Genomic DNA, 16,784 nt, shown 5'->3' with positions numbered 1-16,784 from the left:
CTAACCAGACTGGTGGCCATTTACTTTTCAAAATATAACCTCATGATCTGTAGTTTGCGTTTGAAAGGTGTAATTACTTGTGAATCCCTCCCATCTCTTAATGGGAAATTTGTGTTTGTTGAATACTATTTCAGAGATCTTGTCCCATTTACTGTAGTTGTAGGTCGTAGGATGGCCAGGGCACCAGCCACTCATTGAGATACTACGAAAAGAAAGTTATGGTGTCCTTTGACTGGCCAGAGAGTACTACATTGGATCCTTCTCTCTGCTTACAGGTCACTTTCCCTTTGCCTACACATATACCGAATAGTCTGGCCTATTTTTTTTACAGATTCTCCTCTGTGTTCATACACCTGATAACACTGATATTACAAACAATTCTTCTTTATCCAAGGGGCTAACTGCTCCACTGTGATTGTTCAGTGGCCACTTTCCTCTTGGTATCGGTATAAGAGACTCTTTAGCAATGGTAAGCAGCTCTTCAAGGAGAGACACTACAAAATCAAATCATTGTACCATGGTCTTCCACTGTTTCTTGGGTTCGAGTTCTCTTGATTAAGGGTACACTAGGGTACACTATCCTCTCTGATTTATCTTCCTCTAGTTTCCTTATAGTTTATAGGAAAACTTTATTTCAGTGTTCTTACTACTCTTAAAATATTTCATTTTTCATTATTTCGTTTTCTCACTGTGCTGTTCCCTGTTGGGGCCCCTGAGCCTATAGCATCCTGCTTTTCCAACTAGGGTTGTTGCTTAGCAAGTAATAATAATAATAATAATAATAATAATAATTTCAAAATGACCACTTCATGAAATGACCTCTCTTAGATCGCTATAATAATGTCTGTTGTATCGTTAATCACTGTCTAAACATATAATCGAAATACTTTAAACTAAGTTTAATTAAGTAGTCTATCGTAAGCAACAACAACATCAGATGATTCTCTGTGTATGATGAATATGGTAAGGTGAAGAAGTGTCTTCAGAGAGATCGCTAATGCTCCTGAGAGTCTGACGTGGAAATGATGTTTCCTCTTTACTGAGACAAGTTTTGTCTAATTTTGTTTCTATAGATCATATCTCTCTCTGTCGCTAATAAGGATTTCCAGGTTATTTAAAAAAAATATGTTTTCCTATTCTTGAATGTTTTTGTTTTTATGATATTAATCCAAAAACTATGCCATATAAAGCATATATTATATCGAATTATGTTTAACATTTGGCTTTTCCTTTGAAAAGTATAAATACTCGATAATATTATACAAGTTTTTTTTTGGTGTTATGCTTAAATGTTTGAATGATCCTCCTAATCAAATAGTTGTTGTTGTTGTTGTATCTCTTTTGTAAATCCATAACTACCTCCTTATTCCTGTAGTGTACTGTGAAGAACAATGAATTATTGATCAGTCATATATTATATGGTCAGTACTAAAACCCTTTTCCAACTAGGCTATGTCTAGGAAAGGTCTGACATTTGCATTTGCCTGAAGGACCATCCAAAACTCCCACCAATAGCTCATAAGGAGAATGACAGAGCGAACAATAAATGATGACTTTAAGTTTTGTGTGTGTTGTAAGATTTATGCTGAACCGAAGATGATGTGCAACTTGTTTTAAATCTTTCTCTTTATATACATATAGTCAGAATAGAATAATGTTATACAGATTCCTACTTACGTATATATATATATATATATATATATATATATATATATATATATATATATATATATATATATATATATATATATATATATATATATATATATATATATATATAAATGATGACTTTAAGTTTTGTGTGTGTTGTAAGATTTATGTGGAACCGAAGATGATGTGCAACCGGTTTTAAATCTTTCTTTATATATATATATATATATATATATATATATATATATATATATATATATATATATATATAGTCAGAATAGAGCAATGTTATATAGATTCCTACTTACGTATATATATATATATATATATATATATATATATATATATATATATATATATATGCACACACACACACACATATATATATATATATATATATATATATATATATATATATATATATATATTTATATATATATATATATATATATATATATATATATATATATATATATATATATTTATATGCGTGTGTGTTTATATATATAGATAAATAGACATAGACTGAGAATGGAATTTAAGGGATGAGGTATGTGGTGAAAGGGGGATAAGGTAGAGAAAAGAATAAGAAAGAATAAGGCCTTCTATATTCATGAAAATTCGCTGGCATTTCACATATAAAAGCCTTTGGAGAAAAAATTGTGTACAGTGACTTCTTGTTGTTTAGCAAATTATGTTTCAGAGCTTAAATTACGTTTTAAAATAGATGTCTTTTCATTACACATACAACGTTCTCATATCCCTTGACGATCTCGAATAAGATACTTGCGTCTTCTTCTTCTTGTTTCACTTTTGATAGATTTGAAATAATAATTTAGAGACAGAATTTATTTATATATGTTTCCCTCTAATTCTTATTCTCTTCACTCAAAATGATTGATCAGATCTACACTTTCCTTTCAGGGCATGACAGTAAGTCTCTGGACTTCCATCATGATATTTAGAGTTTTTTTTTTAATCTGTAAATATTAATCATCATCAGATAGACTACATAACGTAAGCATAAATTGATCATAGTTTCGAACAGTATCCTGAATTACACAGTTATTAGCGTATTGAGAATTTAATTTTTGTTCATTGATGCAACCATTTGAAAAATCTTTAATTATATTTTCAGATATGCAGGAGAAATTCCAACATCTTGAAAATAATCTTCAAGGTAATCGTACTTCTTATATCGTTTGCTTATCTCCTTATTTCCTTTCCTCTCTGGGCTATTTTTCCCTCAGGGAGCCCTTGGGCCTATAGCATATTGCTTTTCCAACTAGTGTTATAACTTAGCTAATAATAATAATAATAATAATAATAATAATAATAATAATAATAATAATAATAATAATAGATTGTTTTCACTATTTCTAATTTCCCTAACTTTTCTCTATATTTTCGCTTGACACCGCTTAATTGCATAACCCCCTTTCTCTCTTCTCCTCGTACTCGCAAATTTCTCTTTCGTTACATTCCTTTATTGTCCCTATATCTTTCCCTACACTGCACTTCCCGCCCCCTTCCTGCCTTACAACCCCTTACATTTTCAACTATTCGATCTTGTATAATGATACCACTCTCTCCCTTTCCCTCTAAAACCGTTGGAGTGTTGCCAACCGTGGCAGTCGGAGATGGTGGAGAAGGATTGGACTGGATTGTTAATAAGAATTTAGCAGACCTAGAGTATGCTGATGATGTTGCTGTCCGTCTTAGCAGAATGCATGAAATATCACACCAAGGTTTCATACTCCTATGACACATACCCACACACACACACACACACACACACACATATATATATATATATATATATATATATATATATATATATATATATATATATATATATATATATATATATATATATATATATATATATATATAGCTTTTATTTCAATTGTCAATCCAGCAATCCAATTATATTGGATATTAATCGTTAATTGATAGACTACATAACAGATGTATAATAATATCCTGAATTACAGAGCTATCTGAATATCTGAAATAATAATAGAAGTGAGATGAAACAGGATGAAGATGTAGAAGAATATAATGAGAAAAGAGGAAAAATGCTACAGACGGAAATAACACCTCGTTAAAGTGTATGAAATGTATGGCAAAATAGGAAGCCAGTAACCACATCGCCAATGAATTTAAGTACTTTTTCAACAACAACATAATGAATAATATAATACAGTGTCTAACACTCTCCATTGGAGTCTGTAAAATATGAAATACAATACAGCAGACAATGGTACGAATATGCAACTCAAGCTGTGGTAGAAAATTAGTCTGGAGCTGCAATATAAAGACGGACAGAGTGATGCAAGACAACGAAAAAAGAGTATCCCTCATAGAAGTCGCAGTAATGCGAGACTCAAGACTGTTATACATAGGGAGAGAAAAAAATATAAAAAAAATGAACAAAACTTATGAAATGAATTCAGATGGCTATGTTTAATGCATTTAGAAATTGTCCTTAAAAGGATAGAAGCAATAGGAACCAACCTAAGTCATTGAAAAGGAATCAAGAGAAGGTAGGCGCCTATTGTAGCCCCAGGACTTGTGCAAAATAGAATGCCACTTGAAACAGCACTAATAGTGAGGACAGTGATGGACTCCTAATGAAGCTGGATGTAACCTCTATCCCCCACACTATAAATCAGTAGGCTCTATAGCCAGTGATTACCAAAACAATTGTAATGATAACACCCTACAATGCTAGTGAAGTGGTATCCTTTTTCTTAGAAATTTAGGAAATTGGCGATTCTGCATTGTGTATAGAGTAGCTGTCACTTACACTTACATTTTTTTTATGATTTGATATCTTTCAATGAATACAAAGCTATAATATTTTATCTTGACACTCTTGAAATGAATTTAGGAGCTATATTTGCATAAAATGGTTATCTCTCTTCTTGAAACTTCATTGAGATTCATGACCCTCCATCTCTTTTCCAGAAGTTTTGCTTGGCTCTGATTCTACTGACGGAGATTTAAGAATCTCTACGTACATGAACAACAGTTGTTTTTCTTTGAGAAAATCTTGAAATAGCAAACACTATTATTCATTGAATATGCAGTATTGTTTTAGTATTGACACTCCTCTATGTTATTCAAGAGCCTTAAGTGCACATTCAATAGTTGTCTTAGGTTTTCACACTTTTGAAGGCTATTCAAGAGCTTTTTTTTTTTTACTTTATTTTGACACAGTTGAATGAGAATTAAAAACGTCATACCATATATAAGAGTTGTATTTCCTCAGCTACGCTCTAATTTTTTAGACTTGGGAGTATTTATTGCATTTTTATTATTCAAAACACAGACCATTATTTTTAGATATTTTTATTTTCAGATGTACAGCAGGAACTTGGGAATCAGAAAACTAATTTTCAAGGTAATTTTCCAAATATTTAGAGTAAATTGATTTATCATTGTATATTTCTTACCCCAATGACTAAACTCGTATTAGATAATTTGAGGCTCAATGTTTGATTGCAATATACGCTCACGGTAAACCTTTTTTTTTTCCAGAACTCCATCATGAACTGGAACACGTGAAAGGTACACTTGATATTCTAACATTTTGGTTCATCCTTCTAATATTCGTATCTTTTTACCTGGATGAGATATTTTTAGAATAATATAGAAATAATATGAAAGTTTAATCCTTCTTTGGTTATCTTTATCGTGGAGATCCTCAACTTTTAGAATAAATAATAGAATTCTGATATTATAATCAGCATTTTGTTGTCTTTTTCTCAGGTGAATCAGTAAACCATCGAGAATATGTTGTGAAAAAAAAAGGGATATTTGTCATTAAGACAGATGACTTTTTAATTGTTTAGAATTTGGAACGTTCTCAGAAATGCAGTAAAACAGGAAGTGTTAGAGAGGAAGATCTTCAGAGAGTTATTTTGACTATGAGAAATACTTTTTAATCCACATAGGAATCAATAAGTTCCCTTACATAGAGAGAACACATTTGAATTAATTCTCTTCTCTTTTCTGATTAATTATTATCATAAAATCTGGACTAACTTTCAATAAAGAGCTTATGACCATGGATTAAATTTTGAATCAATTTATGATAATAATTTTCTCCCTCCCCTGAATCCTCTTTCTCTGCTAAGAAGATCTTGCATATAATCTCCTTCTCTACTTTAGGGCTCAGCCAAGAGACCGGACAGCTTGTCAGAAGGGAAGTCTTGGAACACTTGACTAATGTATCAGCAGCAGGTAAGTTCTCTTTAGTTAGTGATTGGGATTCTTGAAAAGATATAGTTCAAAGAAGATAGAAATTGCAACGTGGAATATTGACCATCACTTGTATGATTAACATCATCAATATATTTGCTGATTTTGTTCTTGTTCCTTTGGTTTCTTATCCCATGGTGAGTGGAGTCATATCTTTGTGTTCTTCCTTGATCAATGAAAGAAGAAGATAGCAAACTTATAATATGTTGTTCAAGGGATTATTTTCTTCTTCCCAGCAAATGAAGAGATCAAGTCTTATGTTCACGAGGAGATATCTGGAGTCATCTCTTTGGCACAAGGTCAGTTTATATACACTTAAAGCATTGATATAGTTCTATAGCATCCTTCACTCCACCTCGCCAGCTAATTATCTTCCTCCCTCTCTATCAGGGCTTTATTTATTTATAATTTTTCATTGATTGTTGTCAGAATTTTTGTGCTGCCTTTGATCATATGAATCATATAATTCTTGTGTACAAAGTTCACCAGAGAGGAGTTAGTGGATCGTTTCTAAGTATTATTGCAGGGAATCTAACCAAAGTGTTGGCCTTTTACTTTCAAGTTGCAATCCTTTGATCTGTAGTTTGCTTTTAAAAAGTGGATTTATTTGGTCAATCACTCATAGCCCTTAAGGGAGATCTGTGTTTGATGAATACTATTTCAGAGATCTTGACCGAGTTAATGTCTATTTAGCAGAATCAACAGTCCAAGTCATTACTTTTCTTAGATTTAGATAATATTATCTGTTACTGTTTTATCATTACTCACTATCTATACTTAAACCTGAAATATTTTAAACTATGTTTACATAAGTAGTTCCTCGTAACCAAGAACAACACCTAATGATTCTCAGTGTATGGGGGAAAATATGATGAGGATGTGTCTTTAGAGAGATTGCAACTGTTGCTAAGAGTTTGGCGTGGAGATGATGCTTCCTCTTTAGTGAGATAAGGTTTGTGTAATCTTGCTCCTATAGATCATACCTCACTCCGTCGTGAGTAAGGCTTTCCAGGTTACTTAGTATATATATATATATATATATATATATATATATATATATATATATATATATATATATATATATATATGTATATATATATATATATATATATGTGTGTGTGTGTATATTTATATATATATATATATATATATATATATATATATATATATATATATATATATATATATATATATATATTTATATATATATATATATATATATATATATATATATATATATATATATACATATATATATATATATATATAAATAGATATATATAAATATATATATATACATTTAAATATATATATATGTATATATACATATATACATATAATATATAAATATACATATATATATATATATATATATATATATATATATATATATATATATATATATATATATATATATATATATATATATATTTATATATATATATATGTATATATACATATATACATATAATATATATATATATATATATATATATATATATGTGTGTGTGTGTGTGTATATATACAAATATATATACATATATATATATATATATATATATATATATATATATATATATATATATATATATATATATATATGTATATACATATGTATATATATAATATATATATATATATATATATATATATATATATATATATATATATATATATATATATATATATATATATATATATATATGTATATATATATGTACATACATATATATATACATATAATATATATTAATATATAGGTTAATATATTTACGACATTTTTGCTACTAGTATAATGTGAGGTTATTAGATAGTAAATAGTCATAGACCGAGAATGGAAGTTGAGGGATTGAGTAAGTGGTGAAAGGGGAATGAGGTAGATAAAAGGATGAGAAAGAATAAGGCCTTCTATGTTCGTGAAAATTCCCTATGGAAAAGAATTTGTGTCCTGTGACTTCTTCTTGTGCACCAATTATGTTCAAGAGCCTAAACTACGTTTGAAATAGTTGTATTTTCATTGCATATACTACGTTCTATTTTTCCTTGACATTCACGAATAAGCTCTTTTCGTCTTCTTTTTGTTTCACTTTTGATAGATTTGAAATCATCCTTTAGAGACAGAATTTATTTATATATGTGTTTCCCTCTAATTCTTATTCTTTTCACTCAAAATGATTGATCAAATCTACACTTTCCTTTCAGGGCATGACGAGCTTCTACAAAGAATTCCGGGTAAGTCTCCTCTGGACTATTATGATATTTATAGATTTTATTTAATATGTCAATCCAGCAACTAATAATTAGAGTCAATATTAATCTTCAACTGATGAACTACATCGCATAAGCAGAAATATATCATAGTTTGGAACAATATCTCTAATTGCAAAGTTAATAATATTGATTTTTTTTTATTTATGCAGACATTTGAAAAATATTTTTTTTTTCATATTTTCAGATATGCAGGAGAAACTTCAACATCTTGAAAATAATCTTCAAGGTAATCTTTCCAATAGATTTTTTTCCAAATCTTTTCATTTCCTTTGTCTCTATGTCTTCACTTTACACCCAAAAAGATGATTATATGATGACTTATGTGTGGTTAAGGAGTCATCATTGCATATGCAGTCGTTGTCTTGTTCTCATACTGTTGAAAGATATTTACACAACAGTTGTTTTTCTTTGAGTTAATCTTGAAATAACAAACACTATTATTCATGGAATATGCAGTGTTGTTTCAGTCTTGACATTCTTGTATCTTATTCGAGAGCATTAAGTGCACATTCAATAGTTTTCACACTTTTTGAAGGATAATCAAGATCTTTCGTTGCATATACAGTATTTGTGTTTCATTTTGATACAGTTGAAGGAGATTGAAAAATGTCATATCATATACAAGAGTTGTCTTTCATCAGCTACGCTTTTTTTTTTTAAACTTTAGAGTATCTATTGCATTTTTATTAGTTAAGGCAGACACCAGTATTTTGAGACATTTTTATTTTCAGATGTGCAGCAGGAACAAGGGAATCTGAAAACTTATTTTCAAGGTAATACTTCTAATATTTAGAGTAAATTAATTTATCACTGTATATTTCTTACCCTAATGACTATACTCTTATTAGATAATTTGAGGCATAATATTTGATTGCAATATACGCTCATGGTGAACCATTTTTTGTCCAGGACTTCATCATGAACTGGAACACGTGAAAGGTACTTGTTATTCCAGCAATTTTGATCATCCCTCCTAAATGCTTATCGGTTCATCTTGATGAGATATTTTTTAATAGTATATATATATATATATATATATATATATATATATATATATATATATATATATGTATATATGTAAGTATATATATATATATATATATATATATATATATATATATGTATGTATGTATGTATGTATGTATGTATGTATATATATATATATATATATATATATATATATATATATATATATATATATATATATATATATATATATATATATATATATATATATATCTTGCATATTATCCCCTTTTCTACCTCAGGCCTCAGCCGAGAGACTGCCCAGTGTCTCAAAGGGGAAGACTTGGAACACTTGACTAATGTATCAGCAGCAGGTAAGTTTTTTATTTTTATATTCAGTTATAATAATTTATGAAATGTTTAGTTAAAAAAATATTGGAATTACATCTTTATATTAACACAATCTTAAATATTTCATGATTACTTTTCTGACCGATATTCTCAATAAATGTTCTGTTTATGTTCTTGTTCATCTGCTTTCCTAATTACTTCGTTGAGTAGAACCATATGTATTTTTTCATCAATTAGAGAAGATTTCAGAGAGCACAACAGTTACAATAAGTTGTTCAAAGGATTATTTTCTTCTTTCCAGCTAATCAAGAAATCAAGTCTTTTGTTCACGAGGAGATTTCTGGAGTCATCTCTTTGGCACAAAAAGGTCAGTTAATAATATACACTTGAAGCATTGATCTCTCCATATCATCCTTCATTTACCTTGCTATCTAACTCCCTGCCTTCCTCTCTATCTTACCATACCACCCTAACATGATCCTACAATGCTCTCCTCTCTCTTATATCAAACATTAACACTGACCTTATTATTGTATTATACATCTCAACCTTTAGCTTGAAGAAATGAAAAAGTAATTCAATAGAAGAAACTTTTAGAAAAAAAAATATAATAAAGAAAATGTACCTTAGTCTTTAAATTATGAAAAAAAAAAAAAACATTATCATTTTTGAATTGTGTAACCGGTAGAAATAAAATTAGAGTCTTGTGTTCAGGTGAATAACTGATTCTATGCGACATTATTCTTACAACAGACGAGTGCTTAGAAGGAGGTCTCCCCTGTGGAGACATTGGTACCTGTGAGAACACCCTGTTCGGCTTCACCTGTTCTTGTCCTTCTGGTTTCACCTGGGACGGTTCAGAATGTAAAGGTAAGACACACTATACAACTTTATGTTGTTCTTTTCAAAGAACTATTTTCATTTACATCTGTAGATCAGTATAACCTCATGATATCGTTTGATTTTTTCCATATCTATGTTCAATTTGCCATTATTTCACTCTTTATTAGTTTTCTTTTCTTGATTTATTTGAGAAATGTTTCCTGCATTTTCTTTTTATTGTTTTATTCCTTTTTAATATTTTTATGTGATATTTTCATTAAGCTTGTGATAATGACTAAGTTTTTAAGTCATTCATGTATAGTCTCATTATGATATTTATGAATGAAAATTACTTCTCTTTACCATCAATAAGCTTCCAGTAGATTTATGTTCTTTTGGAAGATTATTAGGATCTGTTTGACTATATCAAGTTATCTATTGTTGGATTCATAAATATGGATTTTCCTCAACTCTTCTCCTATTGGATTTCATTTTCACAATCATATATATATATATATATATATATATATATATATATATATATATATATATATATATACATATATATATATATATATATATATATATATATATATATATATATATATATATATATATATATATATATAAAAATGTATATATATATATTTATATTATATATATACATATATATATACAGTATATATAAATATATATATATATATATATATATATATATATATATATATATATATATATATATATATATATATATATATATATATATATATATATATATATATATATATATTTATATATATATATATATATATATATATATATATATATATATATACATATATATACAGTATACAGTATATATAAAAATATACATACATACATATACCAAAGGCACTTCCCCCAATTTTGGGGGGTAGCCGACAACAACAAGAAACAAAACAAAAAGGGGACCTCTACTCTCTACGTTCCTCCAGCCTAACCAGGGACTCAGCCGAGTTCAGCTGGTACTGCTAGGGTGCCACAGCCCAACCTCCCACATTTCCACCACAGATGAAGCTTCATACTGCTGAGTCCCCTACTGCTGCTACCTCCGCGGTCATCTAAGGCACCGGAGGAAGCAGCAGGGCCTACCGGAACTGCGTCACAATCGCTCGCCATTCATTCCTATTTCTAGCACGCTCTCTTGCCTCTCTCACATCCATCCTCCTATCACCCAGAGCTTTCTTCACACCATCCATCCACCCAAACCTTGGCCTTCCTCTTGTACTTCTCCCATCAACTCTTGCATTCATCACCTTCTTTAGCAGACAGCTATTTTCCATTCTCTCAACATGGCCAAACCACCTCAACACATTCATATCCACTCTAGCCGCTAACTCATTTCTTACACCCGTTCTCACCCTCACCACTTCGTTCCTAACCCTATCTACTCGAGATACACCAGCCATACTCCTCAGACACTTCATCTCAAACACATTCAATTTCTGTCTCTCCATCACTTTCATTCCCCACAACTCCGATCCATACATCACAGTTGGTACAATCACTTTCTCATATAGAACTCTCTTTACATTCATGCCCAATCCTCTATTTTTTACTACTCCCTTAACTGCCCCCAACACTTTGCAACCTTCATTCACTCTCTGACGTACATCTGCTTCCACTCCACCATTTGCTGCAACAACAGACCCCAAGTACTTAAACTGATCCACCTCCTCAAGTAACTCTCCATTCAACATGACATTCAACCTTGCACCACCTTCCCTTCTCGTACATCTCATAACCTTACTCTTACCCACATTAACTCTCAACTTCCTTCTCTCACACACCCTTCCAAATTCTGTCACTAGTCGGTCAAGCTTCTCTTCTGTGTCTGCTACCAGTACAGTATCATCCGCAAACAACAACTGATTTACCTCCCATTCATGATCATTCTCGCCTAACAGTTTTAATCCTCGTCCAAGCACTCTAGCATTCACCTCTCTCACCACTCCATCAACATACAAGTTAAACAACCAGGGCGACATCACACATCCCTGTCTCAGCCCCACTCTCACCGGAAACCAATCGCTCACCTCCTTTCCTATTCTAACACATGCTTTACTACCTGTGTAGAAACTTTTCACTGCTTGCAACAACCTTCCACCAACTCCATATAACCTCATCACATTCCACATTGCTTCCCTATCAACTCTATCATATGCTTTCTCCAGATCCATAAACGCAACATACACCTCCTTACCTTTTGCTAAATATTTCTCGCATATCTGCCTAACTGTAAAAATCTGATTCATACAACCCCTACCTCTTCTAAAACCACCCTGTACTTCCAAGATTGCATTCTCTGTTTTATCCTTAATCCTATTAATCAGTATTCTACCATACACTTTTCCAACTACACTCAACAAACTAATACCTCTTGAATTACAACACTCATGCACATCTCCCTTACCCTTATATAGTGGTACAATACATGCACAGACCCAATCTACTGGCACCATTGACAACACAAAACACACATTAAACAATCTCACCAACCATTCAAGTACAGTCACACCCCCTTCCTTCAACATCTCAGCTTTCACACCATCCATACCCGATGCTTTTCCTACTCTCGTTTCATCTAGTGCTCTCCTCACTTCCTCTATTGTAATCTCTCTCTCATTCTCATCTCCCATCACTGGCACCTCAACACCTGGAACCGCAATTATATCTGCCTCCCTATCATCCTCAACATTCAGCAAACTTTCAAAATATTCCGCCCACCTTTTCCTTGCGTCCTCTCCTTTTAACAACCTTCCATTTCCATCTTTCACTGTATATATATATACATATATATTTATCTATATATATACAGTATATATGAATATATATATATATATATATATATATATATATATATATATATATATATATATATATATATATATATATATATATATTTATCTATATATATACAGTATATATAAATATATATATATATATATATATATATATATATATATATATATATATATATATATATATATACAAATATATATATATATATATATATATATATATATATATATATATATATATATATATATATATATATGTACATAAATATATATATATATATATATATATATATATATATATATATGTATATATATATATATATATATATATATATATATATATATATATATATTTATATTATATATATACATATATATTTATATATATATATATATATATATATATATATATATATATATATATATATATACATATATATACAGTATATATAAATATATATATATATATATATATATATATATATATATATATATATATATATATATATATATATATGTACATAAATATGTATATATATATATATATATATATATATATATATATATATATATATATATATATATATGTATATATATATATATATATATATATATAGATATATATATATATATATATATATATATATATATATATATATATATATATATATATATATATATACATAATATCATAATGTTATATTATAGTATTATAAAACTGTAATATTATAACATCAAAATATTTTAATATCATAATATTATGATAACATGATATTATATTATACCATTATGATATTAAAATAATATTAATAATTTCGTCATTGTGATATCACAGAAGTTTAGTTACAATCATTATCAAAGATATATTTTAAGATATAAACCATTCATTCCGACCAGATTTCCTGAAAACAATAAATACAAATGTTGTAACTTTCAAAACTTCCTTTAAACTAACTGTTGAAAAAGGGTCAAATATATAATAATGTTCATTTTCTAATTATATCTGTATAAAGAACTGCTTCATAGAAAGTCTTGCCTTCTATTCCTTGGAAGCAGAATATTATGAATGCAAAGTCAGCTTTCTTCTAAGGACTTCAATCCTTCTTTTCCTCCTCAACAGACGTCGATGAGTGTGCTGAAGGCAAAGACGAGTGTGTCCCCAATGCAACATGCAAGAATAGCATTGGGAGTTACAGCTGTTCCTGCAACAAACATTTCGAGGGAGATGGGAGAATATCCTGTGGTAAGGACACAACAACAAAGTTATTTTGTTATATTTTAAAGGAAAAAGAATAACAGGAAAATAATATCTTATATATATAAATATATAATTATGTATATATATATATATATATATATATATATATATATATATATATATATATATATATATGTGTTTTCCTTTTTGATATACATATGTATATATACATATATATGTATATATATATTTATATTTATATATATATGTGTGTGTGTGTAAATACTGTATATATATATATATATATATATATATATATATATATATATATATATATATATATATATATATATATATATATATAGAGAGAGAGAGAGAGAGAGAGAGAGAGAGAGAGAGAGAGAGAGAGAGAGAGAGAGAGAGAGAGAGAGAGAGATTTTCTACACTCAATTTTTCCCTTACATGGCATCTACAAGGTTTATAATGGCCCCAGAAGTTTGAAATTAAACGCTTCAACACCTCTCATGTCGGTGCTCACCTGTTCACAAATGGTTGTCGGTGCTCACCTTACTCATCGCTGTGATAGAATGATGTTGGGTAACAACAGAGTGACAAGATGAATGCAACTGACTTTTATTCAACATATAACATATAATGAGTTTCTATACAAGCAGTTTCATGCAAACAAATACATGCAAAGTCAAGCTTGAAATGATTCTGTTAACAGTGCGGAGATGAAAAAAAAAAAAACCACTGTTACTGCGTACGTGAGTGGGTGAAAAAGTGAGGTATATTATAAAAATAATGCATTATATTATTATTTCTTAAGTCTAACTCCCTCTTTTCTTCCTTTCCCTCCTCCTCCTTTTTCTTCTTCTTATTCTTATTCTTCATCTTATTCTTCTTCCAGAGTTCCATTGCAGAAGCCCAGCAAAAAGAGTTCCCGGACTTGGATGCCTAATGTTAATCAAGCAATTGTTAACATTCCATCCAATGAAGAAGACGTGCGAAGAGGAAGGAGGGAGACTTGCACAACATATGAGTCTGCAACAAATACAGGATGTGGTTTACTCTATTGGATATAGTGGTGAGTTAAGTGTTTTATATAGAATTGATAAGAGAGAGAGAGAGAGAGAGAGAGAGAGAGAGAGAGAGAGAGAAAGAGAGAGAGAGAGAGAGAGAGAGAGAGAGAGAGAGAGAATGTGGTTTAGAAAGAGATTTGCAGATTTCGGCAAAGTTGAAGGATATGGCAGTAACAATTGTGTTTCGTCTTCTCTGGAGCCACCCACCATCATTACAGAAACCGCTAAGGTTAAATATGAAATCATTTTTACTTATGCACACACACACACACACATGTGTGTGTGTGTGTGTGTTTGTATGTGTGTGTGTTTGTATGTGTGTGTGTTTGTGTGTATATATATATATATATATATATATATATATATATATATATATATATATATATATATATATATATATATATATATATATATGTGTGTGTGTGTGTGTGTGTGTGTGTGTGTGTGTTTGTATGTGTGTGTGTGTGTGTTTGTATGTGTGTGTGTTTTTGTGAGTGTATTTGTGTGTTTGCGTGTGTTTAAATGATTATCAAAGTCACAGAGAATTTCTAGATTGGTAAAAAAAACAAAAATATGTATTAATTTTCCTTATATAGTTCATATTCATATTTGTTCCTTTCTTTTTCTCTTATTTCTTATGTTTCTTTTCAATTGTCTCCTTTCAAAGTTCGTTGGGTTGGTGTCTACGACGGGAAGTGGACGAGTGACGGATCTCTCGTCCCAGAAGACCTTTGGTGGGAAGGATACGATTCAGACCCTTCAAGGCTTTGTGGATACATTTACAGGTATTCTTCTTCTTCTCCTTACAAATTGTATCAAGGGAATTGTTCAGAAAAGCGTTATGGTTATTGCCAGTTCCCGATGCACTGAGAAGGACGACGTTCCTTCAACCTCCCCCTGATGATCATCTTTGATTTCAAGATATCTTTATTATGTTCAATTTAGTGTATTACTTTACATACATCCATCCACGGATGTATGGATGTATGAATATAACCTTCCATCACTATAATGTATCAATATATCCGCTTAACAATATATCCTAGCAGAGCATTAACGATTTTTTTTATTCTTTTTGAATCCTTAAGAATATATTGATAATTCTGAATCAGAAATGAGGAAAATTTCAGACACAAACAAAATGTTTTAGAAATGTTAAGAAAATCAAAAGCAAGTGTTTACGGTGTTCCATGTACAGAGTAAATGTGTAATCATCTTTATGATTTTGTTGATAATATCGGTCTATAGGTCTGCTGGTCGGTTGCTTTGTTAGGTCACTGTATTTAGCTCTCTCTCTCTCTCTCTCTCTCTCTCTCTCTCTCTCTCTCTCTCTCTCTC

The 16,784-nt window shown here is 29.8% G+C and overlaps 1 protein-coding gene across 8 annotated transcripts in view; it reads left to right on the top strand.

Annotated features, from left to right (window-relative positions):
* LOC137634032 (uncharacterized) overlaps positions 1–16,503 on the top strand; it is a 17,350-nt gene extending 847 nt beyond the window's left edge. The window contains exons 2-15 of one of the 8 annotated variants that reach the window (XM_068366282.1): positions 2,789–2,830; positions 5,015–5,056; positions 5,194–5,223; positions 5,827–5,898; positions 6,153–6,215; positions 8,119–8,148; positions 8,372–8,413; positions 8,919–8,960; positions 9,456–9,527; positions 9,806–9,871; positions 10,258–10,374; positions 14,287–14,409; positions 15,275–15,451; positions 16,114–16,503. In XM_068366282.1, the coding sequence (XP_068222383.1) occupies positions 2,789–2,830; positions 5,015–5,056; positions 5,194–5,223; positions 5,827–5,898; positions 6,153–6,215; positions 8,119–8,148; positions 8,372–8,413; positions 8,919–8,960; positions 9,456–9,527; positions 9,806–9,871; positions 10,258–10,374; positions 14,287–14,409; positions 15,275–15,451; positions 16,114–16,316 (1,121 nt within the window). In that variant the 3' untranslated portion in view covers positions 16,317–16,503. The remainder of the gene's footprint in view (positions 1–2,788; positions 2,831–5,014; positions 5,057–5,193; positions 5,224–5,826; positions 5,899–6,152; positions 6,216–8,118; positions 8,149–8,371; positions 8,414–8,918; positions 8,961–9,455; positions 9,528–9,805; positions 9,872–10,257; positions 10,375–14,286; positions 14,410–15,274; positions 15,452–16,113) is intronic. The other 7 variants (XM_068366284.1, XM_068366283.1, XM_068366285.1 and 4 more) reach the window with 7 other exon arrangements.
* The last annotated feature ends 281 nt before the right edge of the window (positions 16,504–16,784 follow it).

The sequence above is a fragment of the Palaemon carinicauda genome, chromosome 43 (assembly GCF_036898095.1).
Source record: "Palaemon carinicauda isolate YSFRI2023 chromosome 43, ASM3689809v2, whole genome shotgun sequence".
In the NCBI taxonomy this organism is placed as follows: Eukaryota; Metazoa; Arthropoda; class Malacostraca; order Decapoda; family Palaemonidae; genus Palaemon; species Palaemon carinicauda.
This window is presented reverse-complemented; position numbering and strand designations above follow the sequence as displayed.